The sequence below is a fragment of the Tyto alba genome, unplaced genomic scaffold (genome assembly GCF_018691265.1).
Source record: "Tyto alba isolate M040663 unplaced genomic scaffold, T.alba_DEE_v4.0 Super-Scaffold_41, whole genome shotgun sequence".
Taxonomy (NCBI): Eukaryota; Metazoa; Chordata; class Aves; order Strigiformes; family Tytonidae; genus Tyto; species Tyto alba.
Window position 1 is genome coordinate 22,424,354 of NW_024881317.1, and position 20,707 is coordinate 22,445,060.

Consider the following 20,707-nt stretch of genomic DNA (forward strand, 5'->3'; position numbering starts at 1 on the left):
TGAATCTCTCATTTATGTCCTTTCTTAGGGAGCCTTGAGCACCTTTTACGAGCTCTGATGTGTTTAGGTAGGCATAATAGGTAACAAAACAGATGGTCTATATGAATAACTATATTACCCTACAGAACATTAGGACGATTCTAACTCATTCCAGTTTAATCCCCAATTAAAGAGCTTTGTAAACTAGAGTTAAGGTTTAAAATAGCTATCAAGTACCTACGGGAAAAAGCCTACAGTTCAAAACCAGAAACAAGAGTTAATCTGGAAATGTGAACCTTAAAGTTACACTTAAATTTACAAAAACAACCTTCAGGGAATTATTAAAAAGTGAATATTGTCTGTGCCAGCCACGTCAGCTGTAGAGCCTGGCAGTGAGCTCAGAGAGACGTTTTGACAGTGTGATTACACACAATTAAACTCCATTTTCTGTGTTTGAAGCACACTACGTTGAGCCATGGGTTTAATATTATTTGACTATCTCACATGTGTAATTTACCACCTTGTGCCAGCAACGTGCTATTTCTTTTATTTTTGTCCAGATCTTGAAGCCTGAGTGCTTGCCTAAAGTTTCACAGACTCAAATCTCCCTTTACCCCCCCCCAACACATTTGAATTTTCGTACCCCTTTTCAGGGGAACTGCCTTCCATTTGGAATACCTAACACAAGGATGAAACAGCCGTGCAACTACACAATCTGTAAGGAAGACAGTCATTCGCACCGGATCAGACCGCTTCAATTCTTCTGGAGGTGTGACAATGAAGCCGCGGGACACCCGCTTCCTTCGTGCGTCCCTGCCTCGCTGACAGCCCCCCCTTTGCCACCCTCAAGCCAGCGTGAAGACACGCCACCGGCCGGTGACACTCGCCGGTGAAAGAAGCCGCCTTCACAGCCCACTTCCATGCTTTGAGGTGCTCCTCTTCCCATGGATAGTTTCAGTTGCTCGGTCAGAAGAGTAACCTGAAGTCCTCCCAATCTTCATCCTCACTCACTCCTCAGCAGACACTACATCCCATCAAACCCAGCTTCAATCACGCAGAAGTGACAAAAGCAACCACTGCAACTTCAGCAGCGTTTGCATTTTTGTTGTAATTCCTTGTTTGCTGCTGCTTACAAATCTTCTGTAACGTTCAGCTTAGGGGCCAACACTTTTCTGCAAGCAGACACTGAGTTTAAAACATGAAATGCATCGTTTCTTGGGGGGCAGAGGGCACCTCTCGGCACCCAAAGCAGTTGGTGGCGTAAAGCTGACACGGGGCACGGGAGTGCCCCCTGATCACGGGGGGCAAGCCACGTTCCAGTCCTCTGGCGGTCCTCTAAATAAGTTCGGAGGGCAAAGTTAAGGAACACCTCACCGTGTGTCTGTATCTCCTTTCACAGAACCGATAAAAATAAAAGCAATGTAAATCAGCAGCGGCTGAGGCAGCTGATACCTCAGCAACCACAGGCCTCGTGTGCTGCAGAGGGATTAAGTGCTCCTACAACTCGCACTATGATGATGACTCTCTACGGCACTTTAAATATGGTTTAGAGGTATCAGAATATCTAGCTAACCCATTCGATGTTACAGGTATTTCTTTCATTTTTCACAAACCTGAATTAAAAGGTAAATAAACCAAGCACCTAGTTTGAGCACCGCTCAAATACAAGCAAGGAAGAGATAACACTTAGGTTACTGAAAGGATCCAGTAAAGCATGTAATGAAAATGGTACATTCAGGCAAAAATATGATAGTATGAGGAGATGGTATATATGCACTCAAAACTGCAATAAAGATCTACAAACATGTATAATTCAAGGACTACAAAGAGATAATTTAAGCAGCGTTTTATAATGCTGAGGAAGGAAGGAGTGTTGCAAATCCAAGCTTAACTTCAAAATCTTCTGATTTCCAGCCGCTTAGGCGTGTGCGTCACAGTCATCTATCTCTTTATTCAATAACCAACCAACATTTCCACAAGGTCCGACCAACCGGTCAAAACGTACCACGTAACATAAAAACGGTAAACAGAACTTTTTTTTCCTTCTTTTTTTCTTAAACGTTATTGTTCTCATTCTCTAAATCCATGTTGAAAGGCAGGGTTTCACAGCATTTTCATACCGGTCTGTGAAATGTGTGATACCAACTGTCTTTATGAGGCATAACAAAAAAACCCACCAAACTTCCAAAAAGCAAAGGAGTGGTAAAGTTGAGAAAACTGTATGTGCTAATAAAATGCTTTCAGAGCCTGCTTTGAACCCTGATCCAGAAGGACACTTAAGCAAACAAAGATCTCATTGAAGTCAATGAAAGCACCTGCGTACATATAAGCACCAGCTTAAGTACGTTGCTGTGCAAACTTTCTGTGGACTCCATTAACTCAAACCCGGGGGGTTGCTGCGCAAGAACTGGAAACGGCAGTTTCTGCAGATTGTCCTGTGATTTCCTAATTCATTCACCACAAATCGTGAGATTCCTCTTACTCTTTGTTCTGCACGTGCTTTTGGCCCAAGAGTAATATTTTCTAGGTTTCCATAGCCTTGTATGTAGTGGAAGGGGCTGTGTTTCTTTCTCCTCAAAAGCTGCACACAGAGAGGCATGAAGCCATCTCCAGCAACTCACTTCCTAAAAACCCAGAAGGCAGAGTGGTTACAACCAGGAATGTGAAGGAGGAGAGGCAAGAAGCAAGAATGACTGGCAAGATCTCACCTTTTTTCCTATCTCACTTAAAATATCTCCAATCAGAATATTACCAAAGTAAGGAAGTAGTAGAAAAACAGCATCTGTGAGGCAAAGAATATTTTACTAATTGCCTCAACTCTCAGAAGCCTGGACAAGATGTCTACCCACAAAATTAAGAAAGTGACAATCCACCATAAATAGTGGTGCATTTTATATTCTCTTCAAATGACTTTGAGTCTCACACTCCAGTCAGTAAGTAGACAGAAAATTTTCTCTTGAGTAATAAATCTACTAATCAAGGTAATTTTCAATTAATTTAGCATTGCTCAAAATTGTTGTTAGCTCCAACGTCTTCAAACTTATCACAATTTGAAACTAATTCTGAGCAGCAGATCCCACCATGAAGGAAAACAGGTAGACTGAACCAAACCATTGAGGTAATAGGTCAAAAAAACCCCCTCATGAATGCTTCACATTCACGAAATTTCTACTTACAGGGATCACGAGGAGGGAATGGACATTTGGCCAACACCTACCACACAGTTCTCTCTAGAATCAGCCCACATTTACAGCGTTTTAAAGCACGAAGAGACTGCTCGCTCTCAGTAGCAGGTGGTTTATCTGGAGGATGTTTCTGGGCCCGCTGGGGATGGCATTTATAGCAGTGTCAGTGTTCCTGAAGAGGTGTTACAGTCTATGCTTGCTCTTAGTTTCTAAGCAGTCTGCTGAAAGCAGGTAGCAACTGTTTGCAGTCAATCAAAACCGCGTGCGAGCAGTGCCCACAAGAATACGTATTTGCAGCAGCAAAGCAAATAAAAATGCACTTCTTCATAGCAGGGTGCAGGAGGGAAGGGAACACAAGCCCTTGGACTCCGCAGCCTGTAAGACTTGGGAGCATGAGAGACTTAAGGTTTATAGTGATTCCAAGCAAAGCCGCTGTGAAGAAGAGTCGTGAAAGAGCACAACCCATTTCACACGTCGAGATCTTTACCTGTTTATACCTTCCTTGGTGTAGAAGATTGAATAGGTGAGGTTGTCTCCTTGAGGGTCCGATACAGGCGTCCGCCACGTCAGTCTGATGAAGCGAGTGGAGACGAGGGTGGCCACGACGTCCCGCGGGGCTGAAGGCAACGGTCCTGTTGTAGCTGGTGCTAGATGGTCATTAGTGGCACTGGTCAGTGAAGTGGGAGGTAATGTTGGGATGGCAACATCTTGTCATGTGCAAACATTGGGGAATATGAAGGGCAAACATCACCACGGTTTAAAAAAAGAAAACAGAAAAAAAAACACAAAAGAAATAAACAAAACCACGATGGGAAACAAAAGAAAATGAACACACACAAAAAAGGCCATTAAACTGAAGGTTGACATGCAGGCAAAGGTTACTACTGAAAACTAATGGGAAATATTAAGGGACACGTCACTGTCGTGCAAGCAGACCAAATCTCCATTGTAATGGAAGTGGCAAGGGAAAGGGAAGGGTGAAAACTGAGGATAAAATATGACCTCATAAGAGGACATACCAGCAGCAAACAGTATTTTCATTTCTTTGTAAACCAGATGTAATACCAAACGTTTACCAATAAAAAACTCAACTTGTATTATCCATTCAAAAATATATCCCGACCCAATTTTCTACTTTATTTCATTAACATGCAGAATAAATTTATACTATTATCAATCATAAAAAAAAAAAAAAAAAAGACAGACAAATACACAAAATTCATTTAAATAGCGCAAACACATCCAAGGTTGTGCAATCAAGCACTGAATTCACACGGTAACTGCTTTCTGAACTGGCTGGGTTCTCCTACTGCCAGCGGTAAGATGTGACAAACTCGGTATGGCAGTGGAAGTACTGACTTCCTAACTTTCACCAAGGTCACTGCTTTCTTTCCCTCAGTGCTTTTCCTCCCTCTCATAACATATGTTACATCATTTTATGAAGATACTAACATGCATAAACAACTCTTGCTTCATATTATACGAAGACTTTACAAATTTTTTTGGTGGTAAGTCATGTACGTCTTCCTGTATTACTACTATAAAGCTAGGATAAATGTCTGGGATTATTGCATTAAAAGGTTGGCAAGTTAACACCACAAGATGCAATGTACAAATAGCTGTTCTCCAAATCCTATTAAAGCAATCCATCCAGCAAATCTAACAGTAATATTCCGAGCAGCTGGACCCCAATTACCAGAGACTATTACAGGAAGTACAATCAGTAACAAAACCCTAAAGCTCAGGATACCCTGAATTTTTCTGGATTCTTAACTATTTACCAAGCTTAAGCCACCCGATGACATTTTCCACACGGGAATCCAGGCTGCCAAATACATTTATTCACTTATTAATTATGGAAACTAACTAAAATGGCTCCGAGTTTCCCCAGAAAGCAGCACAGAACTAGTAGAGCTTTTGTTGAGAGCTGCAGCATCTCCGCCTAACATACCATCAGAATACGTGGTCTTGTACCTCGATAGACAAGGAGAAAACTGCACACAAAAAACCTGGCTAAATCAGAAAATGTTATCTGAACAACCCAACCTCCACGCAGGCACACTGAGAACATCTCAGCTGCACTGTGTCTATCATCAACACCGACCTGATTTTAAATCCTAAAAAAACGTTGTCAACCAAAGCATCATCTCACACACAGGTCTCGAATTGTCAGATCTCGCATTTTTTTTTTTTCATTTCTGTCTCTTGGGCAACTACTGACAATGCTGGAAGAACAAACCATTTTCTTTTACCGGGTTTGCACAACGTAACAGAAGCACGTGGGCAGCACCGAGAGCCACTTCACAGCTCCACACCGACACGGCTGTGCGCGCCGCCGCAAAGCCAAGGCTGGGCTGCCCGGCACCAGGGCCCAGCAGCGGTGAGGCCCCGCCGTGCCTCCCGCCTTTCCTGAGGCCCTCCTGCATGTTTTACCTCCTCTCTCAGATACTGCCCATCCCCTCAACTGGGAAAGTTTCACACACCCCCCCCCAGCAAGTACTGGTGTAAACGCAGCCACCGATTCAATTACATTTCAATTCCATGCTGCTTCACACTTTCATACTGAAAATCAAAACTTTTTAGTTCAATACCTGTATCTTTCCAGGACTCTGCAAGACTCCCAGAACCAGGAACTCACATATTTTGGTACTGAAAACACAGACCACAGAAAAACAAGTACTCAAGAATATCTTCTTAATTATCTTTTCCATACTGTAATAGCCACAACTAAGTATTCTCCAGCACCGCCCTTCCGATCAATAGACCACACCATTAATTTCACATTCATTGCAAAATCTAAACTATTTTTATGTTCCCATAATTTGATTTCTTAGAGAAACACATCACGTTTTATCTCTTACTCTGGACTCAGACAGGGCCTCTATGACCCAAGGATAACCTTGTTATTGCAGACTACTCGGTACAGCGTATTTCATTACACAGCTTCATCCCTTGTTCCGTGGTACAACCCAGCATACCAAGCAGCAACAGCCACATCTCGGAGCAGAAAATATTCTAGCTAAAGTTGTCTGCACTTACACTTACCGCTATAACCTTACTCCAACCTACAACATCACCATTTCTCAAAGCAGTGAACGCCAAAACGTGTTGTGGACAACTTGACACCGGTGCTGGATGACCCAGCAGGAGAGATGCCCTCCTTCCATTTGCTATTCATAAATAAGGAAACTCTGTTCAGAGATTTGGTAGTCCTGCATCTTTTGTCGAAATGACCTTCAGATGGTAGAATTTAAGATCCTGAGGAAACTGAGGAAGGGCTTTGGCATGATCAGGACACTGAACTACAGGGGAAGAGATCTGAGCACAGTCACAGGACAAGTGCAATCCCACGGCCGGCTGCCCCCACAGGCAATTGAGAGCAGGAGAGCTCGCTGATCTTCAGGGACAAACTGCTCACAATCCCTGAAGGATCCATTTTCCTACATGCAAGAAAACAAATGTGCACAGCAAGAAGGCAGTTTGGCTGAACGGGGAACTCCTCCCGGACCAGCGTAAGCACAGAAAGTGTAAACGACGCAAAACCAGAGACTAAAATGCCTAACCAAACGAAATGCAGAGCCACCATCCAGGCATGCAGAGGTGGAACTGGGAAAGCCAAATCTGGACTGGACGGGTGGGTGTGGGGAGATCACTGGCCCACCAGGCTCCCAGCCGCGTGGTGAATGGGGTTGAGGACTCAGCAGCAGCCCAGGTAATGAGTGGCATTACCCAGGGCTCGATACTGGGACAGAAGAGAGGGTTTCATATCCCCACCAGTGACCTGGCTGACAGGGCAGAAAGCACCAGTAGCGGGTTTGCAGGTTACAGCGGATTGGGAGGAGCAGCAGATGTGCTGGTAGAGAGAGGGACCCGACAGGCTGGAGAAAGGGGCTGGTGGGAACCTCAGAGTTCAACACTGACCCGTGTGGAGTCCTCCGTCGGGGTCAGGGGATTTCCCCACTATCACCTCTCTGCTCCTAAGTGACAGTTAGAGTGTCAATTCAGTGTCTCAGTTATGGACCCAGTTAAGTCAGCCAGGCTTCTCCCATGTTTAAAATTGAGTCCATGTTAATAGTTCCCTTGGACTGGAGACTTACTCACTGCACCTATTTTTACTCCTTCCACATCATGCTGCCACGGGGGAACAAGGTGACGGTAGTCTGCAAAAACCTCCTCAGTGCCCATAGTTTTCAGCATCTTTCCAAAAGTGTCTGCTCGATTGACTCCCATTTTATTTCAAATTTCACTTTACACTTCAACTGACTATTTTTCTCTTGCAGAGAGCTTTCATTTCCTACCCTTCTATTAGCTAACTACATTAAGAATATTATTTAAAACCATGAAACAGTGTGAGGAATAATCTTATAGGGAAGCTGTTATAAAAACAAACTTGGATTTTACAGCTGCAGCAGCCAAACGCCTTCTGAAGTAGCATCTTCTGAACCATTCCGGTGAACTCGATTGCTTGCTTCACACATTTATTTGAACTACTTAACACGTGAAACGCTTCCATTTTTTAAAAAGAAAGTTAAAACACTTCATATCCAGCACAACAGGCAGTGGCTACTTCAATACAGAAACTCCTTATAACCACCATTTCAGTTGTTCATTTTAACTCCAGAAAGACTGCAGGAGACAAATTTCTACTGCATGAACTTACAAAGAACAAAACTCCAAAGAACGGTACGAGAGTGCCGTTCTCCAGTACAGCAGTTGTCTTTTTAGAGCTGGGATACCTATTCACTCGAAATGCAAACCACCTATCTTCCACCACCTTACATTAATACTTCGGTTTCTCTTGCACATCTCGGTAATATTGTTGGGTGATCTGCTTCAAATTAGACGTTCTTGATGCAAAGGATGCATTTTGCCTATCTTTAAAAATCATTCTATTTAGTTAAAATGTAATACAAGTATTTTAAAAATAATTAAATTGAAACAAAATGCTGAAATTTCTCTAAGGAAAATTACTCCCCTGATAAATTTTTAAAATCCATCTCCTTAATCTAAACCACATCCCACATACTCATGTATTTGTCTTCCTCTATAATGGAAAAGATCCATCTTTTACTTAAGTGACCTGCACACAGTGCTAGAAGAACCTGCAGGCCTTGAAATGAAGAGTCTGGGAGCGCTGCCAAGATTTCTCAGATGAACAGAAACCCAGTTTTATCCTTGCGCAAGACTCAAACCCAGAAATATTCCTTCTGACAGCATTATAGGTAAATTGGTCAAACACAACAAAAAAATAGTGACGTCTGAAAAATAAACTGTGAGCAAAATAAAAGCACAGAGGACTTGTAAATTGTAGGAGCAAGGTAAGCAACGAATAGGCAAGAAAACTCACCCACTGAAAGCTGCAATTAAATACCAGCTTGGTAGCAATTTGGTACCGTTGATAGCTGTGGAACGTATTTAGAAGACTAGGTTATTTCCTTTCCTTTTTTCCTCATCCTTCCTCAAAATGCCTTGAGTGCCATTACAAACTGATTTGTACACAGCCGTGTGAGCAGAATGCTCAGCAGTGCCGAGCTGTGTTAATGAGTAATTACACTAAAATTAGTTTTAATGCCAATAAGGGAACAGCTTTATTACTTCAAGCTTTTAAGCATGGTGTAACAAGTAACATGTAAAACAAGTCTCTTCTTTCTACCACACGTTTAATCACTTTTTTAAAAGTAACTATGCTCTGGAATATTCTTTGCAGGCCTATTCCTACACAATTTCACACTAACCTAATTTAAAAAAAAAATATAAAATATGTATATTCAGCAAGTGACATGCTAAAAACACGGAAAAAACAAGGATGCTGTTGCATGCCAGATATATATACAACAGGTTTATCTTTTCATCCACTGCTGATATACCAGTTTTTCTGAGATTATGTCTTTCTAAGGGATCAAGACTAAATCCTTTCTCAATCTGGTATCACACAAAGGCTGGACAGCCGAGATACAGCACGTTGTCTTGAATAGCATTCGAAAGAAATCATTCAGCAAAACAGCTGACATAAAACGAATCGCTCCTTAAGCAGTGGCTCCACTGCAGTCAGGGGCTGAGCGGGGGAGAGCAAGTTTAAATAAATGTTGCTGAGAGGACACATTAAAACTGTCGCAACACAATTTCAGTTCTGAATCAATAGACGAGGAAAGTCAGTTGATTTATCTGTCTGCTTCTAACCAAGTTAAAAGCTAATAAAAATAAGTTAGAAACAAAGCAAAATATTTCAAGCAGTCCTTTTTCTGCTTCGCACAATAGTTTTTCTAATGCTTATGCAGTAACCCGGGCAACAGAACGAGGATGAAACTACTAAACAAATACAGGTAATGTTCAACTACTGAAACCAAATCATCGCAGGACATCCAGCAATCCACCGACAGCATGGCAGAAAAGTGTGGAAGTAGGATTCTCTTAACTTTCCCCTAGAAATTATTGCTACCCACAGTACATGTACTTTATATGGGATTCCAAGAGGAAGCCTTGTGCATTTGTGCTGCCCAGGTGCAACACCAAGACTTCCAGCTGAGCCAGCCCTAGCACGAATCCCACCGGCACAGCATACGAGAAGATTCCTTCTCTCTCTCCCTCCCTACAGACCTGTGTTTTGAAAACCATAAGGTTCCCAGCTCGTTTGGCTGTGCAGAACAAAGACGCAGGGACACACATCTGGATTGCTAACTGCTCAAATCCCTTCTGTCAAACAGCTCTTTCTGAGGGTTTCTTCTGAGCAGGCATCACACATCACCTATTGAAGCTATTTTATTAAAATGTTCTGGGGAGCGCACAAATACCCACAAGGAGTTGGACTCAAACAAATAAACACCAGTGACTTTTGCAACTTGAATCCTTTACCAGCAAAAGCACAATATTTTAATTTTACCAACATGAGGCTGGTAAAGTCTGACAGGCAAAAGCTAAGGGCGTCTATCAGTTCGCTACACTAATGTGGTACCCAGCTTTTAAACGTGTATAAAAAATGACCCCCGCTGCTATTAGCGTAATTCGCTGCGGCAAGATAACAAACAATCTGACCGCGTGTCTGCGGTGCTATTCTACCACCAACATTTCAGGATGCTGATGTGATCTTTTAAAAACAACTCTGTCAAACATGCCACACCTGAAAGCTTGTAACCGAAATGCTCTATTTGTTAGCTAATTATTAGAAATATTTTCCATGTTGTCCAGCCCCTCCGGTTTAGATTTCCTTTTTCCTCCTTTTTTCATCCTGTGGCACGTTATTGGCATATTCATGGCTTCCTCCTGCTTTGGGCAATAACTTTCCAATTATACCATCGGAAATACTACACAAAGGAAAGGTGGAATAGGAATGTTTATCTGCTTCAGCTTTGCCGCTGTTATCTGAATGACCTGGGACGAGTCCAATTCCCTTGGCTACCACATAAGTAGCCGTGGCATACCCATACTCATATGAGTATGCCACGGCTACATCCTACCTCATGAAGGTATTATTGAAATGTATGGAATTCAGATGCATAAGCACTTTAAGAACTAGTTAACGGCCATATTTAGACTATTCTTGGCCCTATTTAACTGCCCACAAAGTCACAGTTGAGTGCCTGTTAAAGGAGCGCAGCGGGGATCTCTGGTCCACGGTTGAGGCTATGTCTACATCGGAAGGCAGGAGAGGCACCGGCTTCTGAGAGCCCAGCACCCACACCGTATGGACTCTATAGGTTCCACTTTAGACTAGCTCTTGCCTTGAGTATCTGACAGGGACCAGAGTGCATCTTCCAGTTTAGTTACCTTCCAAAGACACTGAGATCCAAGGCTACTCTGAGGTGTAATTCCATGGGTGAGGAGCAGGCATGGGTGGGAAATTTCATGGGCGCTCTCCTGAGGGAAATGGAAACTTTTAAGTAGATGCACCCTCAGAGGACATAGGTAATGCAGCAACTGGAGAACAAGATAGTTCTGGCCAGCAGGAATCGGTTATGGGGACAGCTGAGGAATCCAGGGCATAAGAGAGTTAATAAATACTAAAAGAAAAGAAAGTCTTCTTTATCAGGACCTCAGAGTGGATTTTATAGCTTTTAAATGTAAATAAATATTTGATTTCACCTACTACAAATAAAAATAGCAAATTTCTCTTTTGCCAAAAAGCCTGTTGGAAAAAACATGACCTAGGACGTTCAGATCACTAAACACCTTTAATATTTTAACCGTGTAAGAGAAAAACACCTCAGAGCTACCAAAATGTTTAATTTTGACTTGGGGTGTTTGGATAAAACTGTTTACTTGATAAATAATACTTTTCACATAAAACACCATTTGACTGATTCCAGAAAGGTAATCAAGACTTTCTAACCTTTTTCTTTCTTTTACCTAATGCACTGTTTTCCTAAATTTAAGCTTTAGTATATGATATCATTCCTTTTGCTTCAGAACAGGTGGATTCAACTTTGACCAGGATTAAGAAGCTGTGATACTTCATAAGCAGTCAAACCCCATTGATTTTCTTTTGTATGCTTTCCCTCACAGTATTCCAAAAATAGAGCAGTAACTGGTCTCAACATAGTAAGTGTGAAATAATGAGTAAGTCCATGCTATACAACTATCATTTAAAATTTTGCCTTCTCTCCTGTTTTTTTTTTTCCCCCTTTGTTTTCAATCATACCGTCATCCTTCTTCAAATGATTAAATCATAAATTTATGGCAGAAGGGACATCATCTTGTAACTCCTTGTAGTTCCTTGCCTGATACCATAATCCAAGAAAAAGACATTAACTGGCCCTAATAACTTCTTATAGGACAAATGGCCACAACGCTGAAGTTGGTACTTCATGTCAATAGATCAGTTAGAACAACTGAATTACCTCCTTCCCATGGAAGAACTAATTAAAAGAAATCTATCAGACCCCTGTTCTTCTACTAAGAGGTGCTTTAATGCAAAACTGAAAAAGAGAATAAACAGACATGGAAAGAAGAGTGTGTTAAACTGATTTCTGCTGTATAGAATAAAACATACATTTCCTGAATCTCCTGGATTTCATAACAACCACCAGCACCTTCATTTTCACCTGGTATAAGACACAGATCTATGTCTGCTTGACGTGACTGTAAAAAGGCAACAAAATTTAGTATTTCAGAGAAAATTCAAAATTGTATCAATAGGTGTATACAAAATTGCACATGGTGAGCTAATTTAAACCGCAGAACTTTGTGTGTGATTTTGCTATATAAAGAAACCTGTCAGAAAAAGAAAACACATGAGAACATTCAGACCAACACCTACAAGAAAGCACAACTGTGGCCAGCTGGACATAAAGCCTACTAACCTTGAAATTACTTCTAAAATTAAAATTGCACGACCCAGTCAGAAATGCGAAGCACATCTGCTGAGGAACTGACCCCGTAAAGGCTGCCTCATGCCTGCACGACTGGGCAACAGTGGTATATAAGAGATCAGGGACAATGGGCTCAGAAATTAAAACACACAGAGTTTTTATGGTTTGTAATGCAATGTTTTATACATTACTTGCTGGGATTAACTGAAAATCCGTCAATGATGCTTACCATTGTATATAAAAGACATTTGGTACCAAAACAGAGAAAAAAATAGTAGAATCTTTGATAATGGTATTTTTACAGTGGCTTTTCTTTTTTTTTTTTTTTTTTTTTTAACTACATGTTCACATAGCAACAGTATCTCAGTGCCTCTTTGTTTCACCACTCTACCTGGCAAAAGAAACCTCCAAGTTGCCAGCAATTTTCATGCCTGGGCATTTTTAATATGCACTTATATACTGGTCTTATTAAAGCCAATGCTTTTAACTTCTGTAGTATTTTAACTACTTTTGACCGTAATACACAATCAATGACTGATGGGAAAACGAGGTGCTGCTGTCTGGCAGTTTATGTCTGCTGAATGGGAGAGATTCCCCCCTCCCACCTGCCCCGTGCATGCTGTAGAACTAGCTGTACTTACATATACACATACACAAAGCCCTGTATTGGCTTTAAGACCAGACCCCAAACCCAATTCACCTTGTTAGTCCAGAAAACAAGAGCCTACAACTTTCCGTGCAGCCTACGAGAGAGCTGAAGGTGCTGAAAGGGCACGACAGACACCAGGACGGGTTCAAAGGAGGTGGCAGAACTAGAGACTTCCCCTTTGGGATGGAAAGAGCCATTAGATGGTCTCAGCTGCACTTGAAACTGTTGCCTGAAACAAAGAAGAGTTTAACTGAGCTGCCCCAGGGGCCGCGGACAACATCAAGCCCTGTGGGTGAGCCGGGCTAAGAGGAGCGCCCACTCCTAGCTGGGAGGTGGGTGTGCGGCCCAGCCCATGGGGAAGCCATTTCGAGGGCTTAAACCGGGACCTAATCACCCTGCTCTTCTCAGGACTAGAAACCTTTTTTCTGCTTTATCACCCTGAATCAACTAACTGCTTTTTCACACAAGCACTTCCCTTGATCACCTCAAAGAAGGAAGAAGACTGAGGACAAGAACCCAACACAGCTCACTGCATCAGCTCTGTCTCCAGCAGACTTAAAAACCAAGTGCAATCCCCTGTCCTGAGGAACAAACCCTCCTCCAAAGAAAAGCAACTCTAATTTTCTTCATAAAATGAAATGGAGATGTTTCCTTTCTTATTTTTCTATGCTGACATTTTTTGCCTAAAGCAGGCAGGCAAAATGCCTTTTTTTTTTTTTTTTTTTTTTTTTTTTTTATTAAATTGCCTTAGCTTAATTTACATTACCGCTGGGAATGAGAACTGTTACTCTTCACTCAATGAATACTACTTGCAAAAAGCTCACCACTAAAATATATAACAAACAAATTCCTAAATAACACCCACTGATTAGGATTTTTAAGCATTCATTTGGTTCTATATTGTAATGTAAAATGGACACTGATGGGCACTGAATAAATTGCGACTATATAAATATACCGATAAACACACGCTGACCGTGAGCCTGTTTTTTAAAGGAAGTCATAAAATCCATTCTGATAAAGAACACTCCTCCCATTTTCATTTCACGATGAAATGCTTTGGTGTAGAGGAAACAATTTGATTTTTTCCTGTCTCATAAAACAAGCATTAAAAAGGCGTGACAGACCTTATTGACGCATTACACGCAGCGGTGAGTCCGCAGAGGAAGGCAGCCTCCCCTACAGACCTAAGCAGGAGCCCCACAGTTTAGATCAGATACCAGTGTTTGGAGGAAGGATGTAAAGAAAAAAAAGCCCTGCATGCATTTTGATCATGAGACTCTGACTATAAAAAAAGAAGGAGAAAAGCCAAACATAGCTCTACCTATCCCTGAGGCGTTTAAAGCTAACTACTTGTCAACAGATTTTGTTATTGGAAAGAAATTTAAACCATAACTACATATTGCACAATGATGGACCTAATCTCAAAACTCAGTAGTGAATATTTAATTGTAAAAAAAATTTATTTTTTTTTTTTTTAAACTACCACTCCGTGAGAATAGAGTCAAAACCCCTAAACAGAATACACATATGGAACCCAAGACCATAAAAACGCACGTAAATGCTCCAAAAGAACCCTGTATAGGTTATTCTTGTAATGTAATTATTAATAAATTTAACTCTCATGCAGAATAAAAATCCCTCAAGAACAGTAGAGCCTGAAACAATGTGTTGTAATTTGACTTTAATAATAACAGGAAAGCAATAACTTTCTTTCAAAACCAGATGTGCTATATTTGAGCAAAGTTCTTTATGGAACAGGTACTAATAAAAATACCATGTATTTTTGGAAAGTGTTCATTTTTACAGGATTTGGAGCCATTTGCATATTTGAAGAGTTAGGCAACATTGCTCCCCCAGTCTAAAGTTTCACCGGGACTCTGCCAATAACTCATTTTATCACCTTAAGCAAATCACTTCCCCATGCCTTCATTTCCAATCTCACCTTTCATGTTTTTTGCAGTTTTTTTCAGTTTTCACCCACTTTTTGCACACCCAAGGTAACAGGGCCACAGATGCTGTTAATTCTGTAAACACTACGAATTATTAACAAAAAGAATTTCAACCAACTAGATTTTGGACTAAATGTCTGCTTTGATGGCAGAGCAGAACCAATACACTGGCACCATGTTCAAACCACACTACTTGATTATTTAAGGATGTATTTTCAAAGAAACGCCACCGGGTAATCGCTCCCTTTCTCTCTTTTCTCAGTAACAGCCTAAACTGAAATAAATTAACACATCCTCGAGCTACAGTTGTTAATCCACCAGGTTCAATTCCTGCTACTGTCCAACACTGCTTCTTGTAGATAACTTTGATAACCCTTGACTTTAAACTGAAATATTTTATTTAAATGACTGCATTGCTCCTCAAAGTTCCCTCTGGATAAAATAAGCATCTTCTGATTTAGGATATCTGCAGCTGATGTGTGCCAGTCCAGCGGTGGCTGCAGTACACACAGGATTTATCTGAATGTTAACCTACATGGTTTTCTCTGAGAAGTAACTTGGAAGTGAATGATAATTTCCTTCTGTTTGGGATCTGTTGACACTTTAAACAACTCCACAGCAACAACTCTGGCAAACTGAAGTTGCAACAGATGAGACTGAACAAGCTGTTTATATGTCAAAATTGTGCTCATTTCTGCTAATATCTTTATCAAACATATACTTATTTAACTACTTGTTTCTGACACATACCTAGTGCACTCTATTTTTCTTTCATTTAGTTTGCTACATACAATTCATTTTTTTTTAAGGGAGAGAAGATACCAAGCAATCCCCACCTTTCCTCTTTTAGATTTATTCCCACGTATAGAACAACACTATTAGATGTGGTATTGGGTTTTTACATTCATTTCTACTGAACTTCTCTGTCAAAGAGCATAGATCTCTGCTGCTCTGCTTGCTAACTACTTACAGGCTACCTCAGACCCACCGGTTTTATAGAAACTAATGAGGTATCAGGACGTTTGGGAATTCATAGAAAGGACCAAAAGCCAATCTAATGAACTCTTAATTAAGATTTTTTTTTTTTTTTACTTTCTATTATTAAAGAGCCGGATAATGTTCTTTTGCTTCTTTACATTTCTAATTCTAGAAGAAATAGTAAATCCCATCTGCACATTCAAAATATAACTTCTTTCACTAGCACAGAGGCTTGGGAATTTGGAAATGCACATCACAGCACACAAGAATGTGAGGTTATTCCCCAAATGCACTTGATGGAGCCTGTAGCAACAGATGCAGCATTTTAAATGTGGATTACTCTGGTCATTGCCCACCATTAAAAACTCCCAATCAGCAAGATGAAAAATTAGTTATATGTAAAATGGTGCTGAAGAACAGAATGAGAGAGGACACTGACTCTAGTCCCAAGGTGAAATGTCTGTTGCTGAGACACGGTGGCCCCTGTCAGCTCTGACTTGGACTCAGAAAAGCAGACCCAAGTACAACTTTCCTCTTTCTACTTATATTCCTTTAGCACCTTCAGTGATAATGTGTTAACAGGAAAACCATTCAGAATCCATTTGTCTTTCAGAGGCTTTGGCTCCGCAATTATTAGTTTCTTTTATGGGGGTGAAGAGAGGCAATAGGAGAGGGGAAACAATCAAGAAAATACGAAAATACCACACCAAGATATTTGTAATGCAGTGAGAACAGTGACAGTCTGCAGTTAGTTTCAATAATGAAATTAGGCAATTTTCAATGTGCATTATTAAAAATGAGTATTAGATTTACTTGACTTCCTTATGGTATAAAGCCCATAAGCCTATTTCGGTTATCTTGTCAAGATTTCTGGAAAAATACTTGACATCAGAGGTAAAAGAGTCTTCCCCCAGATTCAGATATGCAATTGTACGAATCCTGTTACATATGCAACCAAACTGTAAACCAATCCTCCTTCTTTTTCTCCAAATGGCATTCAGCTGTCTCTGATATTACCGTATAATTTAGCAACTCTGAAATATAAGCAACCAATTAAGACCATATCCACACGTTTGTTCCCCCCCTCTGGTGCGAGACTGACAAAATCTGATATTTTCCTTTACAACATGAGGCTAGGATCAATTACAAATTAAGGCTACTTCTGTCAATCTTCACAACTGTTTATGAGTACTAAAGGCAGAGGAAATGCCTTCGGTAGTCATGACAGATACCAAGCTCAAGCTAATCCTGCCATTATACTCTTCATCTAAACAAGAAACAAACACAACCCACTACAACAAACACCCATCGTGATACAATGAATGCGTCTTATTCCTACAGTTGTGTTCTTCCTCCTGATTATTTTTATTTTCACCTAGAACTAGAAGCCATACATAGGCAGAGGAACAATCAACCGTCACTCAACAACTGTAGCTGGTCACACTGAATGCACTCGCATTTGCTTAATACCATTACAGAGCTGCACAGCTTTGGTTCCTTGTAATAACCGTTGCTGACAATATATTATGCAGTAAGGCAGTAGCCAAGCTGCCAGAAACAACAATTACATAAAATATAAGAGGATAAATGGAAAATTAAATTGGTGGATTTGGCAAGTGATACTGTGGTAAGTGTATTTGCTTTTATTAGCCTTTCTGGTGGCAAAGAGACTTTTATTGGACCAAGAAATTCTATTGGGAATTCATGATAACCCAGAAGTGATATAAAACAGGGACTCAAAGCCTTTGAGCCTGTTTCACAGTTGTTGTACAGTGTATACACATCCTATTTAATTCCACCTTTACTGTGGTGCAATACATATCGAATAAATACAGGCGAAGGATAGAAAACGTGTATAACGTGTTGAATGTTTCTCGAAGTACATCGAAGTTCTTTGGTCCTACAGGTTCTTTTTCTGCCTCCACCTAACATTCCTTATGTATTATTCCTCTCTACAACATGACATATAATTTCTTTAAACACAAGTACCTTTTAACCATTAATTTCACTCATGAAAACCAAAATTAAACAGGTGACAGTCCAACTGTTTCAAAGTATAACTGCATAAGTAGCAATCACTGTAACCCATATTTGCACTGAGCAGCCTTAAATTTAAGCCGTGGTGCACACAATCTGATATGAATACCTTCATGAGGTTTCAGATTTCTTTGCCAAGTCAACTGTAAATACAGTCATAAAACAAGAAATGAAAACTAATAAGCACAATCAAAGCATCCTATAAATTTTGTTATGCCTTCCTGCAATTCACTGCACACTGGCAAACATTAATCTATTACTAATTTAATCCAAATTAGAGCAATTTATTTAAAGCGCATGCCAACTTCAAACATGACTAGTCTATTGAACGCTGAATATGAGAACTGTTTAGCTCCCACTTTCATGAAGTCAAAATTCAAGAACTTTGAGATCTAGTGTGGTTTAGTTTAATCAGTTCAACTTCTCAATAAACCTATATATAAGCAGGGGCCATAAAGAGGGAATAACTAAAGGCCATTTTTTAAACAGGAATTGAGTAAAAAAAAAAATGAAACTAACTGAATTAAAACAGCTTTCTGGCAATTTTGAACATAGATGCAGCTCTGAGAAACACAAACGCTGACTTTCACTGAGGAATAATAGCTAAGAAATGTAAATTAAAATCAAAATTAAACCAAAAAAAGAAGTCTTTCAGCATTAAAAAGGAGAACATACTGTTATGTTTACAGAAAATTAGCAATGAAGTGTACACAACCAGTAACAAAATATTCTGAGACTTTGGCTTTGGTTTTACAAAACACTGTTTGAAGTCAGTTTGAGATTTCAGATGCTGTTTATGTTCCTAAAACACAACTTTCAAAATGAGACTTACAAGCTGTTCATCTATCATTCATATGAAGCCATTTTGATAGTATATGACAGTGACTGAGGCAGCAAGTTTGGAAAAGCTTTTGCCTACATATAACACAAGCACTGTCATTATCTTTTTAAAACTTCATTATGCCATCAGTATCGAGGTTGCATTTGTTACATTTGTTGCTTTGGAAGTTCTTCACAGAACTGTAGTATCTACAGCATCCTAGAACTCTTTAACTTAAAAAGATGAGCATTTATGCATGCACATCTTTTTGTACATGTGAATATGTGTGCGCACACCGACCGGAGAGAAGCAAGCTTCTGTGCACGTACAGCGGTGAATGAGGAAATTACATGGATTTTATAGTACAGTAACTGCTCCAAATAGCCAAACTATTTTCAATGGCATATGTCATATAGAAGATATTTGGCTCAAATATTACAGTCCCAAAACCTCCAGTATTATTCTACATTTGAGAAACAGTTTTGACAAACTGTGACAAACACTGCATGAATAGAATGTTTTAATATGGCAACCGGTTGCTTACATTAAACAAAGCCTTAAGTCTGCTGAGAAGAAAACCCACATGGATATATGTTGATATATGATAGACAAGAGTGGGGAGATTTCTCAAGGGAAGAGGAGATTTCCCTGCTAGTCCTGTCTCTGAAGATACTCATCATAGTGGATTTTCCATCCTCCTACTTTTGGATCTTCTCCTCCTATGAGACAAGATGGTGTCTCTCACATCTCACCAGGTTTTCAATCTGGTAAACAGAGTTGGGTGCATTTTTGTGCTGGGTTTGTGTGTGGCGGGGTTTTTGGTAGCAGGGGAGGGGGCTACAGCAGCGGCCCCTGTGAGAAGCTTCTCGAAGCTCCCCCGGCTCCAAGTGGGACCCACCTCTGCACCAAGGCCAAGTGATTTAGTGACAGTGGCTGCGCCTCTGTTATTATGTATTGGAGAAGGGGAATCTGGACGTGTGAGGAGGAGTTACAAGGAGGACACCTATGCAACACTGCAGGTGAGCGGAAGGAAGGAGGAGGAAGGGGAGGAGGTGCACCGGAGCAGAGCCCCCTGTATCCCGTGGTGAGATGGCAGGGCCGCTCCCCCACCACCCATGGAGGTCTGTGGTGGAGCCCAGGATGACCTGAAATCTGTGGAAGAGCCCACGCTGGGACAGGTGACTGCGCTTAAAGGAGGCCAGGACTCTGAGGGAAGCCCCCACTACTATAGTTTGGCACTCAGAGGACTGCAAGATGTGGAAAGGACCCACATCAGAGCAGCCTGGAGGGAGCTGCGGCCTGTGGGAAGAACTCATGTCGGATAAAGTTCATGGAGAACTGTCTCCTGTGAGAGGGACCCCACGCTGGAGCAGGGCAAGAGTGCAAGGAGTCCTCCCCTGAGGAGAAAGGAGCAGCAGGACTGACCGCACCCCCCCCATCCCCTGCCCCCTGTGCCACTCGGGGGAGCAGGGAAAGAAATCAGGAGCAAAGTTGAGCCTGGGAAGAAGGGAGGGGTGGGGGAAAGGTGTTTTTAAGATGTGGTTATACTTCTCACTGTCCTACTCTCTCTGTTAAGTGTTGTTGTTGTTGTTAGCATTTGAATTAAATCGATGGATTTTTCCCTTCCCCTAATGAGTCTGTCTTTTGCTTGTGACAGTAACAGCTGAGTCACCCCTCCCTGTCCTTATCTCAATTCCCACACCTTTTGCTTTATTTTCTCCTTCCCATTCCTGAGGGGGAAGGGGGGACTGAGCAGCTGTGTGGTGCTCAGTTGCCCTCTGAGCTAGAACCAGGATGCCTTT

At 41.1% G+C, this 20,707-nt stretch overlaps 1 protein-coding gene across 9 annotated transcripts in view; it reads right to left on the reverse strand.

Moving 5' to 3' along the window:
- NEO1 (neogenin 1) overlaps positions 1-20,707 on the reverse strand; it is a 208,409-nt gene that overhangs the window by 46,001 nt on the left and 141,701 nt on the right. For 5 of the 9 annotated variants that reach the window (XM_042803976.1, XM_042803975.1, XM_042803982.1 and 2 more), the window contains exon 8: positions 3,652-3,871. In XM_042803976.1, coding sequence (XP_042659910.1) covers positions 3,652-3,871 — 220 coding nt within the window. The remainder of the gene's footprint in view (positions 1-3,651; positions 3,872-20,707) is intronic. The other 4 variants (XM_042803981.1, XM_042803980.1, XM_042803983.1 and 1 more) reach the window with 1 other exon arrangement.